General features: G+C 37.5%; 1 protein-coding gene across 2 annotated transcripts in view; it reads right to left on the bottom strand.

The window, feature by feature from the left end:
• Positions 1-1,908: 1,908 nt before the first annotated feature.
• Positions 1,909-27,300, bottom strand: part of cdh10b (cadherin 10, type 2b (T2-cadherin)) — a 43,259-nt gene continuing 17,867 nt past the window's right edge. For both annotated transcript variants that reach the window (XM_083556713.1, XM_083556712.1), the window contains exons 4-12: positions 25,214-25,333; positions 20,152-20,319; positions 19,058-19,245; positions 17,729-17,982; positions 15,888-16,024; positions 13,568-13,686; positions 13,352-13,460; positions 12,769-13,020; positions 1,909-3,062 (exon numbers count right to left, since the gene is read on the bottom strand). In XM_083556713.1, the coding sequence (XP_083412839.1) occupies positions 2,572-3,062; positions 12,769-13,020; positions 13,352-13,460; positions 13,568-13,686; positions 15,888-16,024; positions 17,729-17,982; positions 19,058-19,245; positions 20,152-20,319; positions 25,214-25,333 (1,838 nt within the window). In that variant the 3' untranslated portion in view covers positions 1,909-2,571. The remainder of the gene's footprint in view (positions 3,063-12,768; positions 13,021-13,351; positions 13,461-13,567; positions 13,687-15,887; positions 16,025-17,728; positions 17,983-19,057; positions 19,246-20,151; positions 20,320-25,213; positions 25,334-27,300) is intronic.

The following is a 27,300-nucleotide window of genomic DNA, read 5'->3' as shown; positions in this document are numbered from 1 at the left end:
GTTGAGTTATTTTCAGGACAGTAAATCTATTCTGCTATACAAGCTGAACATTGACTACTCTAAAATATATCCGAGTTTCATTTCTATAGTATTGTTTCTTTAGAGGATATACTTAAATGGTTGGTAAAATGTGAGAGGTGTACTCTTTTGTGAGATACTTTATGCATGAAATGCTGTGAAACCTTCAATATTATTGTAATTATAATATAACATTGCTTAATACTAAAAGCAGATAAAGCCAATAAACTTAACAAAGTCAATATATGATATTAGCATATTATATTGAGGTGCTATTTGTGTAGTTTTATAAGGAATTTGGCTGGTAAGATTTATTGAGCATCTTGCAGAGAATCCACAGCAATTTCCTTTAAAGACTTTTTTGTCTGAAAAATGGTCTTCTATGTATTGGCACATTTTTTACTGACAAATGTGTTTTTTTTTTTTTTTAGTTTCTTAGTTTGTTAACTTAATGTTTGTTAGCTTTTTACACAGTACTGTGTGTGTGTGTGTGTGTGTGTGTGTGTGTGTGTGTGTGTATACATTCCAGGTGGGCAGTTGAGATAATACCAGATGTGCAATATAAAAAAAAAAGAGTTGGTGGTCACATTCATAATTTACAGTACAGTTAAAGCTGGATTATTGCCATTGTATATGTGAGCAAAAAAGTTGGTGTCTAAAATGTTATTTATATTTTTCTACTTAAAGCAGTGTACAAGATCAGTCATATTCTCGGTTTCATTTGTAGAGGTGCTGAATATTCTAAAAGCAATGTCCACATATTGTCACCTATGTTTATTTCCCTAATATTAGTTTAGACCATTAGATGTTGCTCTGTTATTCTTAAGTTGTTTATTTAGGTTTGTGACATTACTTTACTATTTAATGTTTTTTCTTTCAAAACCACTTCCCTGCAACTCAGGCAGATGTCCATGTAACTAAAGTGCAAATTAAAAGCTGCTCCAGTTGGTAATCATCTGGAGACATACACAAGTGTATAAAGAGGGTGTGAAACAAGATCTTAAATAGGAATGAATAGCTAAAAGCCTTGTGCATGTGCATGCTTATACATAAACCTCTGCATTTCCAGTTTTACATTAATCAGCTGATTAAGATTTTCAAGAATGCCTGTGCAAAATAATTTTTTAACTCAGGTTTAGATGAAAATGGTATACAAAAGTGCTAAATGACAGTTATTTATGAATGTAATCAAATAAAGATCTAAAATAATTCTGGAAGAATTTCTGAATGCACATGTCATATCAGAGCACCAAATCCAATCCACCACAGCATCACAGGATGGTCAATTTTGATTTCCCATTTAACAAAGTCACTCTCACATTCAAGGTCACATGATTACTTATTGAGCACATGTGTAACACATCTAAAAAGCACATATACATAAATAATCCAGGCTCAGATGCTACCAGTGCAAAGTATCTGCTCTGAGATTTCTAATGATGCTGCCTCTCCATGTGTATTCAGTTCTGTCCTTTTTATCTTTTTGATTATTATTTCATTTTTTATTCCCTGATTCTGGTTGCTGCCTTTGATACTCTGTTTGCTGACAGTCTGACTATTGCTTGTTTTGTGATTCTGATTCTGTGTATTGTTTGGGTTCCTCTAGCTGTTGCAATTTAGTCGAACCTGCACTTGCAGTGGTCTCCTATGACTGACAGAACCACAAAAACTTTCTTTACCACCTAAACATTTCTTTAACACAATTACTGTCACTGAGTTTTATTTGTTATTCACCGTTTTAAATAAAGGCTCTTATATTTTACTATTTCTAAAAGAATCTTTCAAAAATTCAATAAAAAGAATTGCATGGTGTCTGGAATATGTCACATCTCATAAACATGTTGGGCATAGCATTAAGTCCTGATTGAAATTTAAACCATTGATAACATATTAGGGATTTTCCAAAATTTATTATCAAAATAAGTATAAAAATATAAATACAGTATAAAACAATATGACAGCATTCGACCAGAATGAAGACAGTATGACCAGGTTTTTACAAGATTACACTTTTCATTGTACATATTCTAATTCTATGTGCTGAGATGAATGCACACGTTGACACGTTGAACCATTTAAAGAAAAACAAAAAGAAAAGAAAATATCACTGTAACACTGCCCTTTTAACCCAAGATACCAAACAGTTTACATGTATTTATTTTATATAAGTTTTGCAATAAAAGCTAAGCTAATAATCAGATTGTTTTCCATTTATTCGCAGTAAACATCAATAGTATAGAAAGCTGCTATCACTGTTCGTACGTACAAAACACATTATTCACATCATCGATCACAACAAATTCCTAAACTTTAAAGGCATCTTTATGGAATATAAAACAGAGAGAAAGAAAGTAAAAGAAAGAGTAGAACGAGATCAAGAATGAGAGGAGGAAAATAAATTTTGGAAATCAAAACTCCCAATTAATTCGAGTATGGTTTTCACGTCTTTCTTGACTCTAAGTAGATTATACAGTTTGGTAAAAGTGTGTTGATGTGAGTAAGCTCATGGAGTGATACGAGTCAGAATACTCAGGACAGTGTTACAACATCGTCTTAAGTCTCTCTATGCATCTCTTTTCCTATATACATTTCTGCCAGCTTTTTGAATGGTGGCCCCCACTGACTAAGATAATCAAAATCCTGATCTCCTTCAGTTGCTGCAGACTCAAGTGAGCTGAGAGATTCTGCGAGTGAACCATTGCCTTCATAAGCGTAAGTGGCCAGTGAATCATATGGCGGTGCTGCGGGGTCCAAATCATTCTCCTGAAGACGACTGTTGATAAAGTCTCTCACATCTGCATTGTTCTTAATAGGTGAGACACGTCGGAAGGGGAAGAGCATTTCTGGGATGATGTCACGTCTCATCTTGTTGGTGTCAATGACTTCAGGGTTTCTCAGTGTGCCAATATCGAAGGCCTGTGTATCTTCCTCCCCTCCACCCTCGTCATTGTAACTCACCACGTTGTCCCTCACGTCCTCTTTGGAAATAATCAGAGGCTCTTTCTTCCTCTGCCGCCTCAGCGCCGCAAACATGACCACAATCACTATAGAAACGGGGCACAGGAAAACAAAAGCATTACCATTTCCATGGCAACCACTGCGATAAACAATGCTTTATGTCCCCTAAACATTCTGTGAGTAGATGGGGCAACATCAGCTAGAGTGGTAAATATGAAGAAAATGACTTAAAGCCAGCATGATCACCATAGCAACAAGCAAGAGAAAAAGCTGTGATCGAACCCTGGGAGTGACCTTCATTTAGTGAGTGACCAGAGGGGAAAAAAAGCTTAGTAAAAATGGATTATATATAGTCATTAAGCTACAAAATAAATAAATAAATCCAAATAAATAGAGGAGGGAACAGTCAAGTATCCTCCGATTAGATCTACTAGATTATCCATTTATTAAAGTAGTAGTGTTTTAGTTGGGTGAGGGCACGAGCAGAGACAAGAATGGAGTTGGTATTGCATAAAACTGTAGGGCTCAGCAGAAGATGCAGAGGAGTGTGTCTCAAAACGTGTCATGCATCATAAAAAGTGTGAAAGGAGCCATACACTATTTCTGAAACATTTTTTGCATTGGCTGGGCATATAACCTTGAAAAAGGTCTTCATGCTTTAAAATAGTGATATGGAAAGCACATACAATGGAAATATAAAATCTATACACCTTTGTTATAATACCTTTTTTTTTTTTTTTTTTACGTGAAACCTTATATAAAGCCTCCCTAAACATTTTATCTCTTAATGTAAAATGAAATATAAAAAACATCTAAAATTGTAAAATTATTGTACAAACGTAAAAAAAATAAAAAAATAAATGTTAGTAGACAGTTTAAAGTTTAAAGAAAAAAAATATATATAACCCAGTTACATGTGTGCACATGTTAAATCAGCCTTTGACATTATAACACCACTAAGCCTTTTTTGGTAATAGACTATCAACACGGCACAGATTGACTTGGCAGTATTTCTCCACTCTTTCTTACAAAAATCGTTCTAGCGCCATCAAACTGCATGCAGCCCACTTCAGGTCACAGATTTTTAGTTGATTCACATTTGTGCTCTGGCTTAGATTTTGATACATCTTTTGTTGTTTAAGACATTCCTTTGTTGATTTGGATGTATGCATTGGGTCATTTTGTTGATGAAAGGCAAAATTCATGGAATAAGTAGCTATTCATGATTTCCTTTACATTGATTAAAACCCTAGTTCTGGTTAATGCAGCGGTAAACAGGATGCTGCCATCAGTATGTTGCACAATGGGTAAGGTGTTCTTATCATAAAACAAACCTTAGGAATTATTATGCCTTTTGGAAATAGTATCCTCAAAATAGAACACATTTTGCCACATGTTAAATTAATAAGTTTAGGGTGATTTAGTTTAGCTCGCTGAAGGAGATTACTTTCGAGTTTATAGCCACCCTGTACTATACCTGGAAGTTGTAGCTCAGATGTTAAGATGTTGGACTTATGCTCTTAAGGTTGTGAGTTCAAATCTCAGCACCAGCAAGCTGCCACTAAGCAAAACCCTTAACCCTCAACCACAGTATATAAATGAGACCATATAAATGAGATATAGGGACTTCTTAATACCATAAATGCAAATGTTATTATCAGTATAGCCAAGACATCAGTAATCAGTACTTGTCAGATTCTCCAAGTAATTATGCTGCCTCTTATGTTTGTCTTGTTCTTGTATACATTTTGAAGAAACTCCTGTTCTTTGTGATGTCATGTTAATAATAGCCTTTACAGTGTTCCATGGTACATCATGTTTTGGAAATTCTTTTATAGTGCTCATCTAATTAAATGCTTCCAACAAGTTTCACATGTAAAATTTTTTTTTAAAAGTCCTAAAAATAAACATCTGATCTTTATTTTGGATTAATCCAAATAATGACAGCTGTAAGATAAGAATTTTTTTAAATGACATAGAATGTGATGTCATTCTGAATTGAGCCACACTGCCAATTATAATACTGTGCACTCATACGAAGAGAGTATTGTATGTTTTTTGTAACTCTCTCTCTTATTTTATTTATTTATAAAAGTTTTTGAGTGTGTGTCTGTTTTTATTTTATTTAACCTTTATTTTTACAGGCAAGTCATTAAGAACAGGTTCTTATTTACAATGGCGTCTGTTCTTAATTTTATTTTGGCATTTTGTGTTAGGGCTGAAATTAAGAAAGGAGGCTGGTGTGTGACCTGGTTTTGCATTTTCTTTTCAATAGAAAGCAAATTCTGTATAAGAAGAGAGCAGGTGTATCTGTAAGCAAGTAGGTTTTTTTCCTGATCAACGGCTGCTCTCTCTCCTCTCAGCAGGTAAATGGAGCGATTGCCCCTGCCTCCCACTCAGGTGTTAATTATGAAGGAGGCACTGCAGGAGGTGTGTGTGCTGCATGACGCTCAGACTGGAGGGCAACAGGTGGTGAGGGGTTGTTAGGGTATGTATGTATTGGTAGGTGTGTGGAAGGGGCAGATTTAGGTTAGAGGTAGCAGCACTTTGTCATGGGCCAGTGGCCCCCTTTCACTGTGCTGGAGTGCCCTGGTGAATTGGACATCTCGTCAGAAAGAACAACTCAAACAGTGGAGCGAGGGGAAGGGAAGGTAACGAGCAAATGTCATGCTATTGCACTCGGGTTATAAATGCAAAGGTTTAACCATCAGTGCTATCTCCTGTCTACTGGAGAATTAAGTAGTGGTGGAAAGGATGTCATAGTGACAGAGAAATCTATGCAAAACAATAAACTATATGGCACAAAGCAGTTCAGCAGATTGAGTAGAAGATGAGAACCTGTTAAATATAATGAGCTAATAATATATGAACTTCATATAATGAACTTATAATATATGGAGAAAATGCTGCTCATTCTGCCTGATGCATCCATGCATTTACATTTATATCGTTATATCTGCATTACCTCATGCGCCATTAAATCAGGATTTATACAATTGGCTCCTAGGACACACTATTATGCACTTTTTCATACACTGTTGTACATTCATAACTAATGACAGCTGGTTCATCAGCAAAATTAGCTCAGATGAAGTACAGGGCAATGGGTTATAGGTTAACAGTGATGCTGCAAAACTAGCACACACACATAGTGACTCAAATAGCTGTACTAACGCATATGATATTACCTCAGGTGGAACATGAGTCACGCTTGGTTAAGAGGCACACTGAGAAAATGTCCTATCAAAGTGCCTCTGGTTATAAGTGTGGCATATTTTAGCTCAGTGCTGCAGAAAAAAAAGGAGTTTGGTGGAGTTTTTTATGCTGCATTAAAGTATATGCAGGTAAATGTGGTGTTTTATGATGGCAGAATGTGACCTACTTAGAAGCTTACAACAGCAGAAAGGCCTTTCTGTCAATTTCATGCATTTAATAATGAAAACTTTTTTTTCCCTCTGTTGCATTTTGAGAGAGAAAAAGAAGGAGGGAGAGAGAGGGGTGGGGAGTGGGTAGATTTTCTGTAAGCATTACCTGAAGTAACAGCTTAATGGGGTGCCCTACTTTTAACCTAGTTTGTGATTGTTTGTAGAAAATTAAAGGAGGAAAAAAGATGGAATGTAGATCACAGGGATCCGTGAGTTTAAAAGAAAATTTGATAGTCAATGTGAATTGTTGATGTTACAGCATATTGTGGTTTATTGTTTTTGTTAATTGATGACAAAAACAGCATGGTGAATGTTGAAAATTTAAGCTCCCTAGTGTTAGGTTTGGCCAGTTTGCAATTATCCATTAATGTGATTTCTCACATCTGACTGGTTTAAAGTTTAATCACTGTAATGACACTGATTATGTCTAGATTATTGAGATCAAAAGTCTTTTCTCAATGTTTGTTAAATATTTTTACATCCATGATGTTCTAGATAGATCTGACAGGGGCAAAGAAAATAAATGGGCCAAAAGAATAGGATTTGGGAATAGGAACATTTCTAGGTTACGTATGAAACCCTAGTTCCTCGAGGGAATGAGACGCTGCATAGCAACGCTTTGAGAACGCCTCGCGTTGTCCACACTCTGAGCCACGTATGAAATCTGGCCAATAGGCAGATGACGTCGCGACAACCGGAAGCTACAAAATGGCTGTGCGGTGGTAGTGACATTAGCTTCTGCAAGAGAGAAGGTAAGCGCTGCAGGGATGCAGGTAGTGTGGCCCGGAAATGCAGTGTCTCATTCCCTCGGGGAACTAGTGTTACATACGCAACCTAGAGACGTTCCCTATTCAGGAACGCCTATTGTGTTAGAGCCTCACAACCAGCACAGAGAACAGAGGAGCCTGCAGTGGCTCTAAGGTCAAGGTCATAAAACCTGACGAAGCTCAGCGGGGTGGACTAGCCCGCAGCATCACAGATGTCCTGGAGCGAGACTCCAGCGGACCAAGCCGTAGAGGCTGCCACACTCCGAGTGGAGTGAGCCTTGACCCCAAGCGGAACGGGGAGACCAGAGGACTTGTATGCCAGGGGCCATGCCAGGGGCAAACTCTAGGTCTGTGGGTCCCCGACCCTCTTCAGGGAGGAAATTGCCAGGAGGAAAGCGGTCTTTATAGACAAATACCTAAGGGCCACTTCGTGCCTACACAGCGACTGCCCCACAGGTGGTGTACTATAAGCCACGATAGCGGACACTTCAAGGTTAAAGCAGCCAACCCTGTGGAAAACTGCTCCCGCAGGAACTCCAGAACTGAAGCAACCGAACAGTTAACTGGGTCCAACTGGTGGTTCTCACACCACGTACTGAAGAAATGCCACCTCGTGGCATACAACCACCTCGTGGAGGGAGCTCTGAAATGGGGGATAGTCTCCACTACCTTACTGGAAAGACTAGCCGCTTAAAACTGTGCCCCCTCCTGAGAGCAGCGCGATTGGGGGGAAGGCGTACAGACGTGGCCTCGGCTGCACCACGGCTGGGTGAGTGAGAGAGAACCAAAGGGGACAGTGCAAGGTCTCATGGGTCACAAACAGATCCACCTGGGCACCTTGCTCCACCACCTCAGACTTTCCCTCTAAAGGGCGTCTGCTCTCCAATTCAACTGTCCCGGGATATAAACTGCTCTCAGTGAGATGAGTGTCCCCTGGGACCACAGGAGGATCTGTTGCGTCAGCTTGTATAGGGGGCGAGATTAAAGACCCCCCTGGTGGTTGATATATGAGACCACCGCTGTGTTGTCTGTATGGACCTACACATGGTGGCCTCTGAGGTCTAGGAGGAAGTGTTTTTGACCCAGAAACACAGCCATCATCTGAAGGCAGTTTATGTGCCACTCATGACCACTCCCAACCCCGTGAGGGACGCGTCCGTCGTTAGCATTACGCGACGACAGGGAGTTCCCAAAACGCGGTCCTGGGACAGGAATGTCCGGTTCTCTTCACACATCCAAGGCTCACCACAAGAGCCCTGCTCGAGCTAATATCAACCAGTCGTCGATATAGTTCAGAATGCAGATGCCCCGAAGTAGTGCCGCATTCATACATTTCGTGAAGGTGCGGGGTGAGAGTGCCAGGCCAAACAGGACCCGGTATTGGTAAGCTTCACCCCCGAAAGCAATCTTTAGGAAACTCCGGTGTGCGGGAAGGATGAATATGTAAAAGTGTGCGTCCTTCAGATCTATCGTGACAAACCAGTCCATGGACTTGATCTGAGACACAACCTCTTTGAGAGTGATCATCCTGAACCTGAGGCTTATGAGTAAACGGTTCAAGGAGCGCAGATCTAGGATCCGATGCAACCCATACGGGCTGTAGTAGCCTGACTCTCTGACCGAGGGGGGAACCACCTCGATGACCCCTTTCCTCAGGAGAGCGCACACTTCCTGTTTCAGGACCAGAGCCTGCTTGGCTACCACCAGGGTGGCACACATCCTGTTAAACCGGGGAGGAATTGAATCGAATAGCCCTTCTCTATTGTATGCAGGACCCACTGAAACACGCCTGGCAGCCTTCCCTACGCTGTCAGAAAGTCTCTTAAGGAAACCAGCCTCTCGAGGCTGGCCTCTAACCCTTCCAGAGCAGCAGGAGCATTGCCCTGCAGCCGTTGGAGCCTCCTGAGAGGCAGCAGGTCTCCGCCATCAGCAGCGACCTTCGGGGTGGAAATAGAGGTAGACACCCACTGGCAGGAGGCTGTGCCCTGAAACAGCTGTACCTGAATGGCTAACAGGCCAGCCCTGCAGACATCAGTGCCTCCTGAGAGGCGGCAGGTCCCCTCCATCCGCAGCGATTTTGGGGTGGAAGTGGAGGGAGACACCTGCTGGAGGGAGACCATGCTCAGAAGAACATCTTTGGCAGAGCTAACAACCTGGCCTCCCCATGGTGCTGCAGAGGGATGGGCACTGTGGAACGAGGTGTTCAGTGCCTTCCCAGAAGTAAGTCGTCAGAACTTATGCACCACGGCCCGTTTATTAGAAGCGAGGACGACCCTTAGGTCACCCGGCTCCCTCTGGGCTTTGCGTTGCCTGGACGGACCAGGCTGAGGCTGCTGCTAAGAATCCCCACAGAAGGGGCGAGGAAGGCACCGCTGGAACTCTGCCAATTGCTTCTTAGACTCCTGATGCTTGTCGACGACCGCCACTACAGCATGGCTGCACAAGCCAGGAGGAACCATGATCCCTGTCAGGGAGATTTGACAGGGTGAGCCACATATGCCTCACTGTGGCCACTAGGGCTGACATGGACCGACCAACGGCCCACGCCGTGTCCTTCATGGCCCTAATGTTTAGATCGGCAGCGCGACGCAACTCCTTAATGTCGTCAGCCCCAGAGCTAAGTCCATCGTTCCAACTCCTGCATCAAGCCTGGTATGCCTGCAACACACCCATTTTTATGGAGGCAACCCGCAGCCTGACCTGCTTCCGCGTAAGTCTTACCCACCAAAGCAGACGTAGCCTGAAACGGCTTAGTAGGGAACAGCGGGGCCTTGAGCGACGATGCTATGCTAGTCGAGTGATAGCTTGCTAGCGTCTCTTCCACATGCGGCATCACCCTGTAGCCGTACTTCTTAGGTTTGTTGGGAAAAAGTATGCGCCGCATACATGGTCTCCCAGGACCTGGACACCTCAGTGTACAGGTCGGGGAAGAACGGTAGGCTCCAGCGATGAGGCTGTGACACGGGGCACAGGAAGCGCTCATCCACCTCACTGGGTGCGCGCTGCTTCCGCTTTTCGACTGGCCAAGCTAGCTCGAGCTTGGATACGGCCCGCTTCACGACCTTAAGGAGCTCCTTGTGCAGCACAGGCTGCGAGGAGTCTGCAGGCTTGCTAGCATCCATCATCTCTTCCTCTTCGGAGGAAGAAATGTGGAGCACCGTGCTGCTCGCACCGGGAGAAGAAACAGCCGCCAAAAGTGCTTCCCCAAAAAAGCAGGCGCTCAACCCGGTAGGGGAGGTCGGAGAGGACTCATCCAACTCCATGCCTTCTGCCAGATCGGCCTGCAAACCCCACGAATGTTGGCGCCGATTTACCTCTGCAAGAGCGGGACCAGAGCCACGAGGGAGAGCGCTCTCCTCGAAGAGTGCTCTCCGGGAGCGAAACGTGCGCATAACCATGCGGCTACAATGCAAACAATCGACTACCTCAAGAGCAACGAGCAACGTTGCGACGGAGCTCGAGTTCCCAAATGGGGAACTGTGAAGCATTGATGTTTTAATAACTGTTTACCACTTTTCATTAGAATTTTTCTCCTCATTACATTTGCAATGCTTAAAAAGCAAATCTGATGGCTAAACTTTGGCATAGCAGTCTAACCTTGACCAAGAAGTGCTTGCTTAGTGGTTAAGTCCTTGGACTACTTGCTGGCAGTTTGTGTTGTCAGATCCCAGTAGTGCCACTCTGAAGCTGCAGTTGTATTAAAGAGCTAGATATAAATTGCTCTGGATAAGACCATCTGCCAAATACTGTAAATGTAGCCTAGGAGTATTTGATAATAACTAAAAAAAAAAAAGATTGTTTCAAATCAAAGATAAATTGTGCTTATTTTACTCACAAATGTGTGGTATAGTAGAATTTTAATGAGTTTCACAATAAATTTATCAAAATATTGTGATTGACTATGAATCACGATGCACAGGTGGTAATAATACATAATTAAACAGAAGTTCTCAACATGTTCTGCCCATAACCAATTTGGTTTCTTCCTTGGTTTTCTTACCTCTAAAAAAAATACACCAGTAGTCAGATTGGCTACTCTAAAATCCCTCTAGGTGTGAATGAATGTGTAAATGTGACTGTAGATGGTGTCATCTGATGGACTGGCAACCCATCCAGGGTTTATTCCCACCTTCTTGCCAGGTTTTTCAGTATACACTCCAGATTACACTGAACATGACAATGTGACTAGTTAATATGAATGAATGAATGAATGAATGAATGAATGAATAAAAAAAATATATATTTAAATAATTAATTAACAAAAAGTTTTCATTTTGATAAGTTAAAATATAAACAATAACTAAACAGTTATTATATTGGCTAAATATGAATCAGCCTTTTCAGAAACACTATTCAGAGTTTGAGTTGAGAGAGATAGTCCACCAAGGGTTGTGCAGTTAGAGATTATATTTATGGAATCTGTTCATGGCTCCAGCAATAAAGTGAGATTGCACAACACGTTTACACTGATTCACACTGTTTTCCTTCATTTTATCAAGAAATTTTACACAATACAATGTGGCATACCATGGCATGTAAAGGATGGACTTCAAGTGAATCTGAAAAATGTACATCCTTTGTATTACACCAGTGGAGGTTTAATAAGGTATACATTATAATAATGAAAAGAAAAACAAAAAATATATATCTATGTCTAAAACGCAAGCTAGTTGTCTCAGATAGAAGTGCTCTAATAGCTATTAAGATTTAGATAAAAAAAAGAACATGATTTGAGACAGGTTTTAAAGGCAACAGATATTTTGATGATGCCAATGTATTGTTGCCATCAATCTTTAACCCAAAAAGTTTTTTAGATTGGATGGATAATGCAAAAACTTGTTAGGATGGATGTCACTATAATAGAAAAATCGCATAATGAATACGAATACACTTTTGAGTGTTTCTATTCTTGTTTGTTGCTGTCATTACTGCGGAAGAAGAAAATATATTTTGCTCTTTCAAACCCATCTGTGGTGGAGAATAGTTTGGTCCTGCATGTGTTAAGATTGGCCTTTGCACACTCAAAGAATATTTGAATAGCATCTTTCTGGCAAGAATAAAATATTTTAACAGTTTCTTAAGTCAGATCAGTTCATTCCCAATGCTGTCTTCTCTGGGACTCGTTCGAAGGAATAATAAAGTTGCCAATTATGTTCAGTTTTTCTGTCATTCTAAATAAAAAAAACACTATCAATAATGATCTGAGTAACCAGCATGCTTAGGAATGCATAACATACCATATATTAAATATAGTCAGTTTTCTACTATTAAAATTGTAATAATAAAGTCCTTTTATAAGTATCTAAATGAATACATCAGTGCACAGTGATAGGCAATCACACTGAAGCTTTCACTTGCCTATTTGATTAGCTAATGTATTTATTATTTGTTCTTGCCTAGTTATTGTCTGGGTCCTCATTATACAGTGAAAATGAGACAGAATTGTTGTCAGAACAAGATTGCAGCTTTTTAGAAATTTGTGCAGATGGACTTTAATTTGGATGAACGTTAAAGTCCTGAGGGGAAGTCAAATATTTGAGAAGAATAAAAGGTATAACAATAAACTTTGTTTAAGTTCTGTTACTACAAGCTCTACTCACTGAGCAGTATGACGATGCAGAGTAAGATAGCGACGAGAGCGCCGGTGCTCAGGCCGGCAGCAAGCAGTAGAGCTTCAGTACTGCATGACTGCACATTCCCGCGGCTGTCACAAGCACACACTCGCACAGTCAGAGTGCTTGTACTGCTCTGTATAGGATAGTCATTGTCTGAGATCACCACGGGCAGCAGGTATGAGCTCATCTCGTGTCGGTTGAAACTGCCCCTGCGTGTCAATATCCGTGCTGTGTTATCTGGAAAATAAACAAACAAAATCGCCAGGATTAATGGCCATGTCTCTGTTTTCAGTGCTAGGAAGCATCCGTATGATTGTTAAATCGTTTCATCCTGATATAATTTAGTAGTACTAATATTTTATTTTAACTCATTTTTATTCATTTAAATTTAAACAATCAATATTCATTGTCATAGACTAAAATGTTATTTAGAGTGTATTACTGCTAGAGCTGTAATGTCTTAGGTTAATATAATGAAGTTTATGTCTGAGTATGGACAATTATTTATTTATAAAAATTTATTGTAGAATTTCACAGAATCAGCTGTATTTCACCATGTGATACTTACCTTCATTGTCAAAAATGGTAAAATTAGGGTTGACTGTGCTCAGGCTGAAGACAAACTTATGTGCGACAAGCGGCTCATCTGTATCCACAGCACTTATGGTCTGAATGAGCTGAAACACAATATAGCAGTATCCATATATCCTGTAGTTCATCAAATATGCCATAATTGTGTAAAGGACAAATAATAGAAATTTGGAAATGCAGACTGAACACATACCTGTCCGGCCTTGACATTTTCACAGACAAAGGTTTCATAATACATGGCAAATTCAGGAGCATTATCATTTACATCCCGGACTTTGATAAACACAGGGACTCTAGTTTGTAGAGATGTACCTAAATGTGAGAAACAAGTTTGTGAGCAGTTATTAGAAAGGTACATAAGAAAGATGTTTTATAATTTTTACACTTATTTGCTGTACAGGCTCTGTTGTTTCAGCTATAACATCAGACTCTATTTGCTACAAAACAATAGAACCTAGTGACCTGTAAGTGCAAAACACATAAACACATTAACTAAAAATGCAACACAATATTAGATCTACAACATCAAATTAGAAAATGCAACAGCAATTTCAACAAAAACAGCACATCAGTCTGCTTAGCCTAATTATGAGCCTGCATGAATATACCAATGTCTTTAATCATGTGTATTGGTACTATAAGATAATATGATTTAGATAAGATGTAAACATTGCAGGGCACTAATAAAGGAAGTGAGATTATTCAGAAGAAATACACAATAATTAGCTTTTTGCATTGCATAATTTTTACTAGTCTTAAACCAGATTATTTCTGCTTGATGGTCATATGCTATTTCCATTCAGCCTCATAAGGCATTTCATGTTTAATAAGGACCTATCCTTACATTTGGATCTAATGTTAATGCTTTTAAATTTGTTGTTATGTGTTTGGTTTTGGTTCTGTATTCTGAATTAATTGCATCTTTCTAAATGTTCTGTTGTGTTTTTTAGTTTGCTGTAATTTCTTTTTTGTTTTGTGTTTTCCATTGAAAGGCCACCATATTCATTATTTCAGGGAACTATTTGTAACTGGGTAACATGATAGAATTTTGGAAAAAAAAAAAAAGTTTAAGATTTGAATGGTTCTTTATGTCACTCCAAACCTTTAATGAAGTCATTTTCAGTTCTGTCAGGTTTGGGGAGCTTTTTTCTATTTAGTCAGTGAGAATAATTTCAGCTGGGTGTGGGCTGATTGACTGATTTGAACTACTCAACTATATGACACTTTTTTGCCCTGAAGAAACTTTATGCCTCATTTATTTCTGCAAGACGGAATACCATCCACTGAGGGTTGAGGCATGTCCTTGAATTTATGCAACAAAAATGCTAAATGCATTCAGAATTAAACCTGCTGCTTCAGCACATCATTAACAAGGCAAGTAAGGCAGTTCTATACATGAGTGTATAGATTGGTATACATTTCCATTTCCATTACTCTGCTACATCTATTGTATTTCTTATCTGCCTAAACTTAAAAAAAATTATTATAATAATTTGATGTTTTATAAACCCTAACCCTATCTATAAGGTTCAAGTGAATGGTGCCTTATTAATGTATTAAACAGTTCAATAATCATGTCCCAGTTTTGTTCAACAGATTATATATTGCACCTTTTGTTTTGTCTCTTGTATATAAAATACTAAAGCAGTGACATACTGGTGACCTATAGTGACTTCCTCATTTTTAACAGGTTCATGAAACTGTATTTTAAACATAAACTGACTGAAAAAAGGCATAAACAGTATATCTAAATGTAAATGGAGAATAGATAGTTCAGTGCTTCAGGGTATATTCTTATCATGAAAGATAAAAAGTAAAATTATAGCACTGAACAATACCATATGGACTGTGTTCTCTTTTGTTCTAATATTGCATTGAAGCCAACAAAAATGTGCAAAGAATACAATAATTAAAATGGCACAGCGCATGATATAATAGCATTTGTTCTTATAAATATTTCTAAGATTTTTATATTATACATGTATTGTCATTATACTAGAGTATCCATTTTTTTAGTCGACTGTACATACTGTATATATGGGTGGTGATGGTCAATTTGTACAGTAGGTTATTAAGATGATTAATACAAAGCAACAACAGAATACAAATATATTTAAGAGATATTTTGTACAGATGTTGTTATTACAGCTGTGCCCAAATTGCATGGATCCATACAGTACTTTATATACAGTATAAACATTTAGATAATCATACAAGAATGGCTCTTGAACCGATACTAGTATGGAGTCACTTAAACAGATTGAGACAACATTGCATGCTCTAGTGAGTGTTTAAAATTTGAATGTTAAAAAAAAGAGAATTTTAATGATATTTAATTTTGACAATTGGAAAAAAAGCTATTGAAACATTTTTGGCAGGTTGGAGGCATTGTAGTTTGTTCATTCTTAATAAGCTTAATTTGAATGGAAAATGTTTGAAACCTCAAAGCAAAGTAAATCCTTGCTTGTGCTCTTAAATGAAGTCTACCGTTGAAGAAAGAAAAATGTGCTTACTGATTTCGGTGGCCAAAACGGAGATATTGTGCCATTTGGACGTCTCTCTGTCCAGAGCTTGCAGTGTGCTGATTGTGCCATTGTTGGAGTCAATATTAAACAGCCTCTCTAGGTCTGTGTGTCGATCGATGGTGTATCTGCAGAGAATGCCCATATCAAATGCAGGCCAGGAGAAGGGTAATTATGGACCAGCAGAGGGAGAAAGCACACACTGTTTTAGGCCGCCAAGCAGTGTTCATCATATAGTTATTACTAATGACCCTGAACAAGGCTTGCATTTGGGAAGCAGCCAAATAAACACTTAGGCACTAGTTTATTATTCATAAATGTTGGAGTATATACAGTTTGACTTGCCAATTAGAACGAAAAATGTTATTGGCCAAATCAATGCTAAAAGCAGAGCATCTAAGGATGTTTGTACTGAGCCAGCTACTGCTTTCCAAAAATATGTTTAGTATTTAAAAAGATTTATGGATTTGTACAATAATTTATTTAATAACCCAATGCATTTGTTGATCATATATTCAGTTGGATGTATTAGGTAGATGTGATTAAATTGAAATCTTTTCACCTGGGAGCAACTGCGCTCTGACTATCCTATTTCTTTTGTTGTCAGGAAGGAAAGCAAGGAAATCCCTCAATCCAGATCCATATATCAATGTCAACTTATATATTCTGGTGACATTTAAATATGCAGTGTAGTACAATGTGTTTTACAGAACCAGAGAGACAGACTGTGTGTGTGTGTGTGTGTGTGTGTGTGTGTGTGTGTGTGTGTGTGTGTGTGTGTGTGTGTGTGTGTGTGTGTGTATGTGTGTGTGTGTGTGTGTGTGTGTGTGTGTGTGTGTGTGTGTGTGTGTGTGTGTTAGAACAAAACAATGCCGGCTCTTTCAAATCATGTTGGTGACTTACAGAAGTTGGAAGGAATTCAAACGGGTGGTGCATGAGAATATTGGAATAAACAATGTCTGTACTCATGCCACTCAACTTCCTTGGGAAAATTACCACGCAGAGAATTCATGAATAATTTGCTTTTCTTTCACCTTTTCAATGATATGCACAAAAAGACAACACTGCCACGTACAGATAAACGCACAAAGATGAAAAGCTGAAAGCTGAAATTGTAGTTATCCAAATAGAAAGCATCACAATGTGACAAGAGAAGCTTTATAATGCCGCATTATATGTCCATTTTTAATGTGATGCTATACCACTTATATTGTGTATTAAAACTTCATAACTGGTGTTTTGCTACATGTTTGCTGTGCCATTTTTGATTTCTGACAGAGCCGAGAGTTTATTAGTTTGTTAGTTTTTAGTCTGGTGGCCTGCTTTTTTTACACCAGCTTCAGTGTAACAGAATATAGCGAATGCAGTGTTAAAGAAGTTTTATTTAATTTTTCCAACATGTTTTGTAAAGAGCAGCAGTAAGCATGAATAATACATTTTAAAGGAAATAATAATAATAATAATAATAATAATAATTATTATTATTATTATTATTATTATTATTATTAACTATAAATAAATAAAAATAATACTCAAGTGAAGCAATAGAAGCCAAGTGGCAAGTGGCCATTTTTTTTTCTTTGGTCACTAACATATATTTCTTCGTGATTAGTTTTTCTTAGGAGGAACTACACTTCTGTGTAGTGTTGTGTAATTAAGCATGCTATCATGTTATCCTGCACACACATTTCAGATCCCAAGAAAAACTAAATTACCATGAAAAATAACTTTTGTCTGAAATTGCATAACATGTAATATATATAATAATGCTATTAGATGAACAAACAAACAAAACAATCCTCAGATTTAGAAAGGTTTCATCAATCACTTACTTGACCAAATGGTTGGCAGCGTCAGGGTCATGGGCACTTACAGTTCCTACAGGACTCCCAGGCAGTGTGTCCTCATCCACCTCAAAGATATAATGGGTCCGGCCAAAAACAGGTGGTTCATCTACATCCATGACTGTGATCCTGACGGTAGCCATGTCACTGAATGGACCCAGATGTTCAAATCGCCGATCCAGGTGTGTGTTTGTCACCTGAACACGGAGTGAGTATGACCTCTTGCTTTCATAATCTAGTGGCTGAGAAAGAAGAAGCAACGAAATAAAAATAAACTGGAGATCTGAATCAAGTTTGGTTTTAGAGCCTTTCTTTTGATCTTTTCAGCTTTAGCCAAATGGTGCTTTATTGTTATCTTTTAGCTTCTGCTGGACTTGAACTTTGCTCAATTTAAACTGATCTACTTTGTTGTGCTCTTGCTCATCTTTTACCCCTTTTTTTTTTCCATATGAAGTATCTTTTTCATTTAATTCGCCAATGACTGGCCTTAATACTCCATTTTAATTGCATGTAGATTAGAGACTTTTTTTTCCAACTTCTATTCTATACCTCTGTATCTATCTCTAATTCGTATTTTAACAATAGGATTTGGATAATGGCCACAGCTTCTTAAAAGCCTGCCATAGAGAGAGAGAGAGAGAGAGAGAGAGAGAGAGAGAGAGAGAGAGAGAGAGAGAGAGAGAGAGAGAGAGAGAGAGAGAGAGAGAGAGGGCGAGTTAAGGCTAAGGCAGGCTTAACAAACTCAAATAAAGCCTGATACTATACAAAAGGGAATAAAGGAGTCTTTGGCAGTGAATAGAATTAAGCATCTTTGTAAAGTTAATAGGACATGATGGCTTTGATTGAAGGGATTACTTTCCCCAAATGCATGTGTATACAGTACTGTATGTGCATTTTTGCTGGGTTTGTATATGTAAATGTGTGTAAAGTTATGGAAAATAGACTGTACAGTACAATATTTTATCTTTCCATTGGTCATAGTATTGTTCAAAAGAAAACTATTGCAATCAAATCTTGATTAATAGGTAAATACAATAAAAAATGCATCTTAATTTGATATTACAATGTATAATCCATTAACGGCATATCATATTTTGAGAACTTACGATCAGAATCTGAGGGATTTATATGTTTATTGGTAATATCTCTATTTTATATGGGGACATCCTAATTACTGTATCCATTATCACTGTATAGCATCAAAAAACATTATCCCTCCCTAGAGATTGGTGGAAGGTGTCTCCTTGTTACCAAATATTGGATTATAGCAATGAACAGGTTTCAAATGTTTGAAACATGTGATATCTGTCCACTCACCTTCTTGATTATGATCACCCCTTCCTGTGTAGTTCCATCTGTGATGACACTGAATACATCCTGTCCATCGCCATCCAAAATGCTGTACCACACCTCAGCATTCTCCCCCGCATCTGCATCGTTGGCTTTTATCCGACCAACAGAAGATCCCACTTCCGCTGACTCGACCGTGGAGATATGGTACGCACCTTGGGAAGAACAAGGGAAGTGAGTAAATTGAGTAAACACATAGGTGCTTGAGTGAACCTTTTGTTCTCTCTGCCACTGTAGAGTGCATTTGTCTATTTGTTTACCCACATCTCAGGGGAGACACAAAGCTCCCCCTCTATGGTTATTGTTTAATAGAATTTTAACGCCAATGAACCACTGGAGTTTTCATGTGTACGCCTTTTTTTCCCTAGGCTTATATCTTTCTAGTGTTGCCTCATGCACTGGATTTAAGAGTATAGCAAAAAGAGGGATTATCAAACTAAAAGAAGCTCCATTGCCATGTCTATTCTTTTTTCCTATCGCTCTTTTACACATGCACATACATAAATATTTAATGCCTTCTTCCATTAGAAGTTCTAATCTGGTTTTTCACATTAGAAGATTTTATGACAAGCATGTCAATGTGTTCTATAGAGATCTATTGTGCCTTGCATAAGTATTTACCCCCTTGAACATTTTTTTTTTTTTTTTTTTTTTTTTTTACATTTTGTTGTGTTAGAACCTGGAGCTGAAAATTATATTCATACAGTATTTAGCGATTTCATATATCTCTTCTAAAATTTAAATAGATTGTGCAAAATAATTCTCAGCAACTTTATGGCTTCTCTGGCTAATGGCCTTTTAACTGGTCACTGAAATTTTGTCAATGACCATCTTTAAATAAATATGAATTTCAAAAACAAATATGGGGGTCAATTTTAGATCCAAACATTGGCTGATAGTAATTCACAGCACTGTGTATAGGACATGAAAACATTTTCATGCTTCTTGACATTGAAGCAGGGTCAATTGTAAAATGCACACATGCTATACAAGGCTTTTTCAAGAATTATTTTTAACACAACTCAATGCAGTGACTGACACAAAAGCAAAAAGAGATTTACTATGAGGGAAGCGAGGGGGGCTGTTGTTGACATCCAGCAATGTGATATTGACGGTGGCAGTCCCCGAAAGGCCACCCATCTGTCCTGCCATGTCTTTAGCCTGAATTACCACCTGGTAGTTTTCCCTGTTCTCTCGAATCATATTGGGCAGAGCTGTCCTTATCACACCTGATGGAAAACAAAAATATATGGCTATTAGCAAAATGCTGTGCTTTAATACGGAATTGTTTATGATAATACTTGACGTCACTTTATTATCAGAACACAATTTTGATAAACCTAGATTTAATACTAGAAAGTACAGTATGTAAATATGACTTAATACAACAATTACCCACATGGATTCCACAGTGGTGCGACCCGTTGTAAGTAAACAAATATACTCCAAAAAACATCACAATCAGGTTTTTGACACTTATGCTTATGTAATCATGTAAACATTACTGTAGACAAAATTAGCTATTGGTATATGATAAAAAAATTTAAACAAATAAAATAAATTAACTTTGTAAAATTATATAATCTTTGCCTAATCTTTAGATTAAGACATTTAGATCTTTATATTGAGGATTAAAAAAAGTAAATCTGCAGTGATTATGATTAATTAATAATTAATTAATTACTTGGGCTGCTGATACATGTGTGATATTTAAGCAACATCACACAAGCAAGTCTGCGCTTATAGTGAATGATCTGATGCAGCTGTGATGATAAAATCACAGTAAACTCTTATATTTAGTATAACTGCAAGTGTGATATTGCTTTAAAACAACAGTTTTACAAACAAGAAGTTAAATCAGGTCAAGTCAAGTCAAGTGGCTTTTCTTTTCATTTCTCCTATACACAGTGGTACACAATACACAGTAAAAACGAGACAACGTTCCTCTGGACCCCTGGTGCTACACTAAACAACAACAAGCTACATAAAGTTCAACCTAGTGCAAACAGTGCAGACGAAAAACATACAGACAGACAGTGCAGGCAGAAAACACAAGACAACTCAAGACAAGACACAAAACCTGAGATAGCGCCAACTAGTAAACCTACTGTATACTCTAAATATACAGTACTGTGCGAGGAGAACTGTAAAAACTATACCCGGGAGTGAATATAAACAGACACAGTGTAGTGCAAAAAACAGCAGCAGTCAAGAGGTGCAAAAGACAGCATGTAAACAGTAAACAGTATAGTATAATAAAGTTATATGGTATAATAAATGTAGTTTAATATTAAGACACTGAGAATTCTTACTTGGTTTTAAATTTTTATATTGCCATGACAACAGAGCGACCCACTAACTAGCTTGCTGCTCACTGGCTAACACACTGCTAATTGGACTCATGTTTATTGGTGGTATGACCTGGTCCAGTAATATGTCAATTTTTTTTTTTTATTCATTTTTATTTTTTTTTTTATTTTATAGTGTTTGCTGCTTTCAAGCAATCATCTCCAGTAGAATTTAAGTAATTTCTCTAACCTACACGAACACTTTCGTTTAAAATCAGATTTACAACATCTAAGCTTTAGATTTTAATGTGGAAAAACAGCTAACATGCCCCTCAGTACCCACTCACTACCATAATTTGCCATGATTTCCGACCTGCATCAGAGAATCTTTGAATCACAGTGGCCCTCAGCTATTGAATGATTGCATGCTGCCCTCTATGCACATTCTAAGCAGCATTTGAGCCAGCTGATTCACTCTCGAAAAAAAATACCAGATGATATCGTTGGCAGCACTTGCTGCAGGTAAAGAGCTCTTGCATGGAATTTTGCTAAGGTATTTCCTCTGTTAAAAAAACTATGTCTAAAATGTAAGTGGATGCCATACCAGAGCTGATTTAATAAACCCTAATGGTTGCCATGGTCGAGTGCAGCAAAATGTTTTAGTTTGTCCTTGCCTTTAAAGGAAATTGGATGGTAGTGTGCTTAAATATTTTTCCAGTCTATCAGATTTATTTTACAAAATTATTTGGTTGACTAGATGTACACCACATATTATATACAACTAAAAGTTATCTCCCTGATTTAATGATTTATCCCCACAGTATAAAGTGCAGGTACTCTTTTGGTAATGGATCAATAAAAAATATCTGCATAACACTGCACTTACCTCTGATTTTTTAAATATTTTAAAATTGATGGTTTATTTTTTCATGGAGACAAGGTTAAAAACAATTGACAGGCCATAATGTTTACTTTATAGCATAAGATTCCTTCTGCATGTCCCTAAAATGTATTAATCTACCAATGTGATGTTTGCACAGCTGGAAGCTGGTGCTGTTGAAATTTGCTTCACTTCTATCTTTTCATCCCCATTTGTTGAGTTTTCACATTTTAGGTTAGAAGTTATGTTCATGAAAAATATAAACTGTTGATGACACCATTTTAGCTAAGGTTTTGAACCAGCACAATGTTTAGAATTTGAATTGGCGAAGACTTATGGACAGAGTGAAATGTTCTAGTGTGATTTATATAAAATCTAAGCAGCCTCCACCAATCAGATTAGTGAACCAGAACAAACTGTTAACAAAATAGCAATATACAAGCTCCTACAAGATGATTTTGAATGCTTGCCATCTCAGCATAAGGTATTATTAATTCACTAAACATTGCATTAGCCTTATAATTTTTATATTTTACAATTCAATTAATGCAGTCCAATTGTACAGATTTATAATAATAATAATAATAATAATCACTTTTATTATTGAAATGAACTGGATTCCCTAATCCTAGGGGAATTCCCATCTTGTGCCCAGTGTTGCCAGAATTGACTCTGAAACTGGTCCCAGCATATGACAATGATCCCTCCCCCTTTGCCAAACTATGACCAACTAAGGAATAATGCCTACTTAATGTATGAAAGGTACCTCATGAAAAGTAAAATGATGTATAGTGAATATTACAAAAATCTGTAGACTCTTAAATTACAGGATTCTATAATGTAAATGAATTCAATATTAATTTATTTGATTTAATTCAATAACATTTATTTTGCCTGATCGTTTTCTACATTTCTACATAAAGCAACATTAAATTTCCAGTAAAAACAAATAGGAAGAAATATACAATGACCTGGTTACATAAATGTGCATAATGTTTATTAATAGTGTATGTGACTGTATGTATGTAATTATACATAAGTGAAGTAATTCTGATTAATCCAAAATACAGGTCAGTTGTTTCTGTATGATTTTCCTGACATCTTCAGGTACAATATATTTAGGAGCACACTGTTGAACAGTAAAAAACAATTTCCAGAATAGAAGATGTGCAATGGTTTTTCTTCTCTTCAGCTTGAATGAGGCTTTAGTCAAGCCATAAAAATCATGCATAGCTCCGAATATCAATCTTTTTTTGGCACAAAACATCTGAACTATCTGAACCATAGACCACTGTAGAACAGATGAAAATGGAGAAAAAGATAATGACCCAAAAGCAAAAATCCAAGTCAACAAAGGAACGCTTCAGAAGAAGAGAATCAACAATGTGGAAGAGGCCAGACAGAACCCTGATCAGAATCCTTTTGTAAACCTTTGGAATTACTTGAAGAGGGCTTCAACAGGAATTTGATAGATCTGGAACAATTTTTGCAAGCAAGAGTGAAATGCCAAATCAGGAGGTACTAAGTTTGTATTCTCCTACGCAAAAAAAAAATATATATAGTACTTTTCTTTTAGTTAAGGCTTGTGTGCACTTATGCAATGGGTTGCTGTATTTCTTTTGTGTTTGTTTTTTAAATGTTTTTCTTTTTCTAAAATGTTTCTAATTGATTTGCACTTCAAATATATTGGTTGTTGCAGTATATCACATTATAGGTGGTGAATTATCATGTTTTTTCTTGGATTCAAATGACAAATTCATGCATTTTTCTAAAGGGGTTTATTTACTTTTCATATCTGCTTTATAACCTGCACATTCACTTGTGTATGCCAATAATATTAGCAATTAGTTTGTTGATCTGCATCAAATTATTTTGATGAAAATAACTAAATAGTTAAACTGGCTCTTTCAAAAGACTACACATTCTTTGAAAACCTAATTATTGAGAGATACTTAATCATGTGCTTATAAAATCAATATTATTTTTGGATCAGAAGGTAATATGTTTAAACTCCAGCCCCACCAAATTTTTACTTCTGGGTCCTTAACCCTCAACTGCTCAGTTGTATAAATAAGATAAATGTAAGTTGTTTTGGATAAGGGTGTGTGTCAAATTCCATAAATTATGTGTATTTGATATATCTATTTAAAAATCTCTGGGTCATGCTAATGTTTATAAAGCACTTTTAAACACTCTACTGAACTATACATGTGGTTAACACAGATCGGAATGTTCCTTGCTATGGCCAAAATTACTATAGCAGCATAAGGACCTTTATGCAGTATAATGAATATCACACTTTGTTTCATTGCAGATCCTTAGCAACACAACAGAACTTTTATCCTGGCATAATGATTTTGCATTGATTTAAATGAAAGACATAATCACATAGTGTGAAACCTGATAGAATACAAAAGATCATCCATCAAATATAGTAGTTGCATCACAAGTAGATTTAAATATGTTGAATAATGATATGACATTTAGTCAGACAATAGCTCTAGTCTACCGTTATTTCTTATCAAGAAACTGCACTGAGGTTTAGTATCACAGAAGTACAGCATGAGGCTTAGTGAATGGGTGAACATTCTGCATTTTCATGCATCTAAATAGGATAAAAAAGGTAGAATGCATCCATGCAGTGCAATGCTTAAATTGGATTTCTCATACAGTTGCATTAAACCATAGCTGTACTGAATGTTCAATACAGTGACCCAGAATAACTTGTTCACTTAGTCAGATAATGCTCTGAGTAGCATGACCGCCAAACATTACAACACAAGCCCAAGGGACGAAGGGACATTGCTATGTAAGCAAGTATCCTTTCATTTACAGAAGCATTTGGAGCTGATATACTGTGGAAAATGAAAGTAGTAAAAGAGAATTTAAAATATACATAAAAAAAAATTGCTATTAAAATTACTTTTCAAGACACAATCTTATGGTATTTTTTACCTGTTTCAGGTTCCACAGAGAAGTATGGCTGTCCTTGTAGTATACTGTACACAAGCTTTGCACTGTTTCCATAGGATTCATCATCGGCATCTGTAGCAGTGACTCTCATCACAAATGCACCTAAGAACAAACAAGTATATACATCAAATCATGTCTAATTTTAATATTAGAAATTAATGTACATTCCTACTTTAATTTCTACTACTACTACCATTAGTACTACTGCTACTGCAACAAATACTACTATTACTGCTAATACAACAATTAATACTAATATTACTCTTTCTGCTGCTGTAACTACTACTTCTACTACTATTACTACTATTGCTACTACAACCAATATGAGTACTACTAATAATACGAGGAAAAGAAAAACAAGAAAAGCACTTCTTCTATAGTAAAATAAACACGTCCCAGTGGCATGACACCAGCATGTGCACACCCTTTTGAGTTGTAATTAAAACATGTAAATGTGTGTGCACCCCCCAGTGTGACCAGTGATGAAGGCCATGCGCTGCTAGATCATTTGCTCTTTTATCCCTGATCAGCATATATCATGGTGCTTAATATCTAATTCATAATCTCATAATTACCTCAGTGCTACTATATAATGAATTTTCTTTGATAGTCAAAATTCCGTCAGTCTAGTGCTACTGGGTCATTCCGTCACTTTTCATGCTCGCGCTCTCTAGCTAGGGATCATGAAACCAAAGTAACACAGTCTGATCTCCTCAAAAAATGATAATTAGCCTAATTAAACTGAAAGTAGGCTAACTCAATTTATGTTAGGGTGATGTTTTTCGAGTTCCTTTCCCAATCCCATGTAGTACAGTGGCTTTAAATGCTATTTTTTATTTAGACATTATACTGAAAATTTAGAAAGATGCTTAACTAACTAAACAGTGTTAAAACAGACCTGTTTCTTCTTTAAATAGAGCTCTGATTTTCTGTGACCTAATGGTAATTTAGTTTAACCAGTAAAAATGAATCAAGCTGTTATGTCCTAATGATTAAAACAGCCTTTAAAATTATCTATTCAATATTTGTTTTCATGTGATAATCAAAACTCATCACAATCATCCAAAAGGTCTCTGCATTAGCAATTAGTCATTCTGCATCTCTGTGTTTTTGCACTGCAAACATTCCCTCCCACATTCGAATGAATATTAAAGGTGACCCAACTCTTCCATCTTTCTTGAAAAGGTGTACATATAGTGTCTCCCACCCATCCATGTCGTCCTTGGCATCTTCGAGACCTCCATTGAGTGCTGTTCACATTCTGCTCAGCTTGGAGAATACTAATGAACTACGAAACATCTGTCGTTCTCCGATGGTACTGGGAAAACATGGAGCGAGCAGAGGCACACGCTTCACGGATGGCCAGGCCTGATTAACAGAGAGCACGTTCACAACACATGGCTGGTTTGTTCGGCTTAAACGCAAGTGCCACCCATGACCTCTTGACTCGACACATGCTGTGCGTTTGAATCTGCTCTGCATGGAGAGGGATGAGAGGAAGGAGGAAAACGAGTTGGCTTATGAGTGCAGTGTCCCATTTAGAGTTGCTGTGTATGATGTAACTCCAATGCCCATGGAGAAATAGACAAATGAAAGGGAGAGCGTGGGCATGTTGGAAAAGAGTCTTAGGATTTCAATTGCAAAAGCCCAAGGAAGCCTAAGAAAGATCCATTAAGAGGACTGCTTTTACCTCTGACTTCTACTATATGTCACCCATTACATAAGTCAGGTTTTTGCAGATACAAAAATATAAGAGAGACTGATGAGACTGTTTAAACACTACATATTCTATTCCAATCTTAAAAACTCATCTATGAAACAGTTTTGTTTGTTAACTTGAACAAGCAAAATTTATTCACCGCAATATAAAATATAATAGCCCGCAATGCATTCATTTGCATGTATTGCCACAGATTAAGCCTTCAATTTACACAGCTCACTAAGTTTGAGCTGCAAATAGAAAATCCATGTACTGTCACAAACCTGCCATGACTCATTTCGATAGATTAATTTCCTGAGTGCAGATTTGTTTTTTAGCCATGATATCAATAATTTCAACAATGACTTAT

Source organism: Silurus aristotelis, assembly GCF_946808225.1.
Source record: "Silurus aristotelis genome assembly, chromosome: 12".
Lineage (NCBI taxonomy): Eukaryota > Metazoa > Chordata > Actinopteri > Siluriformes > Siluridae > Silurus > Silurus aristotelis.
Note: the sequence above shows the minus strand (reverse complement) of the source record. Positions and strands in the feature narration are given on the sequence as shown.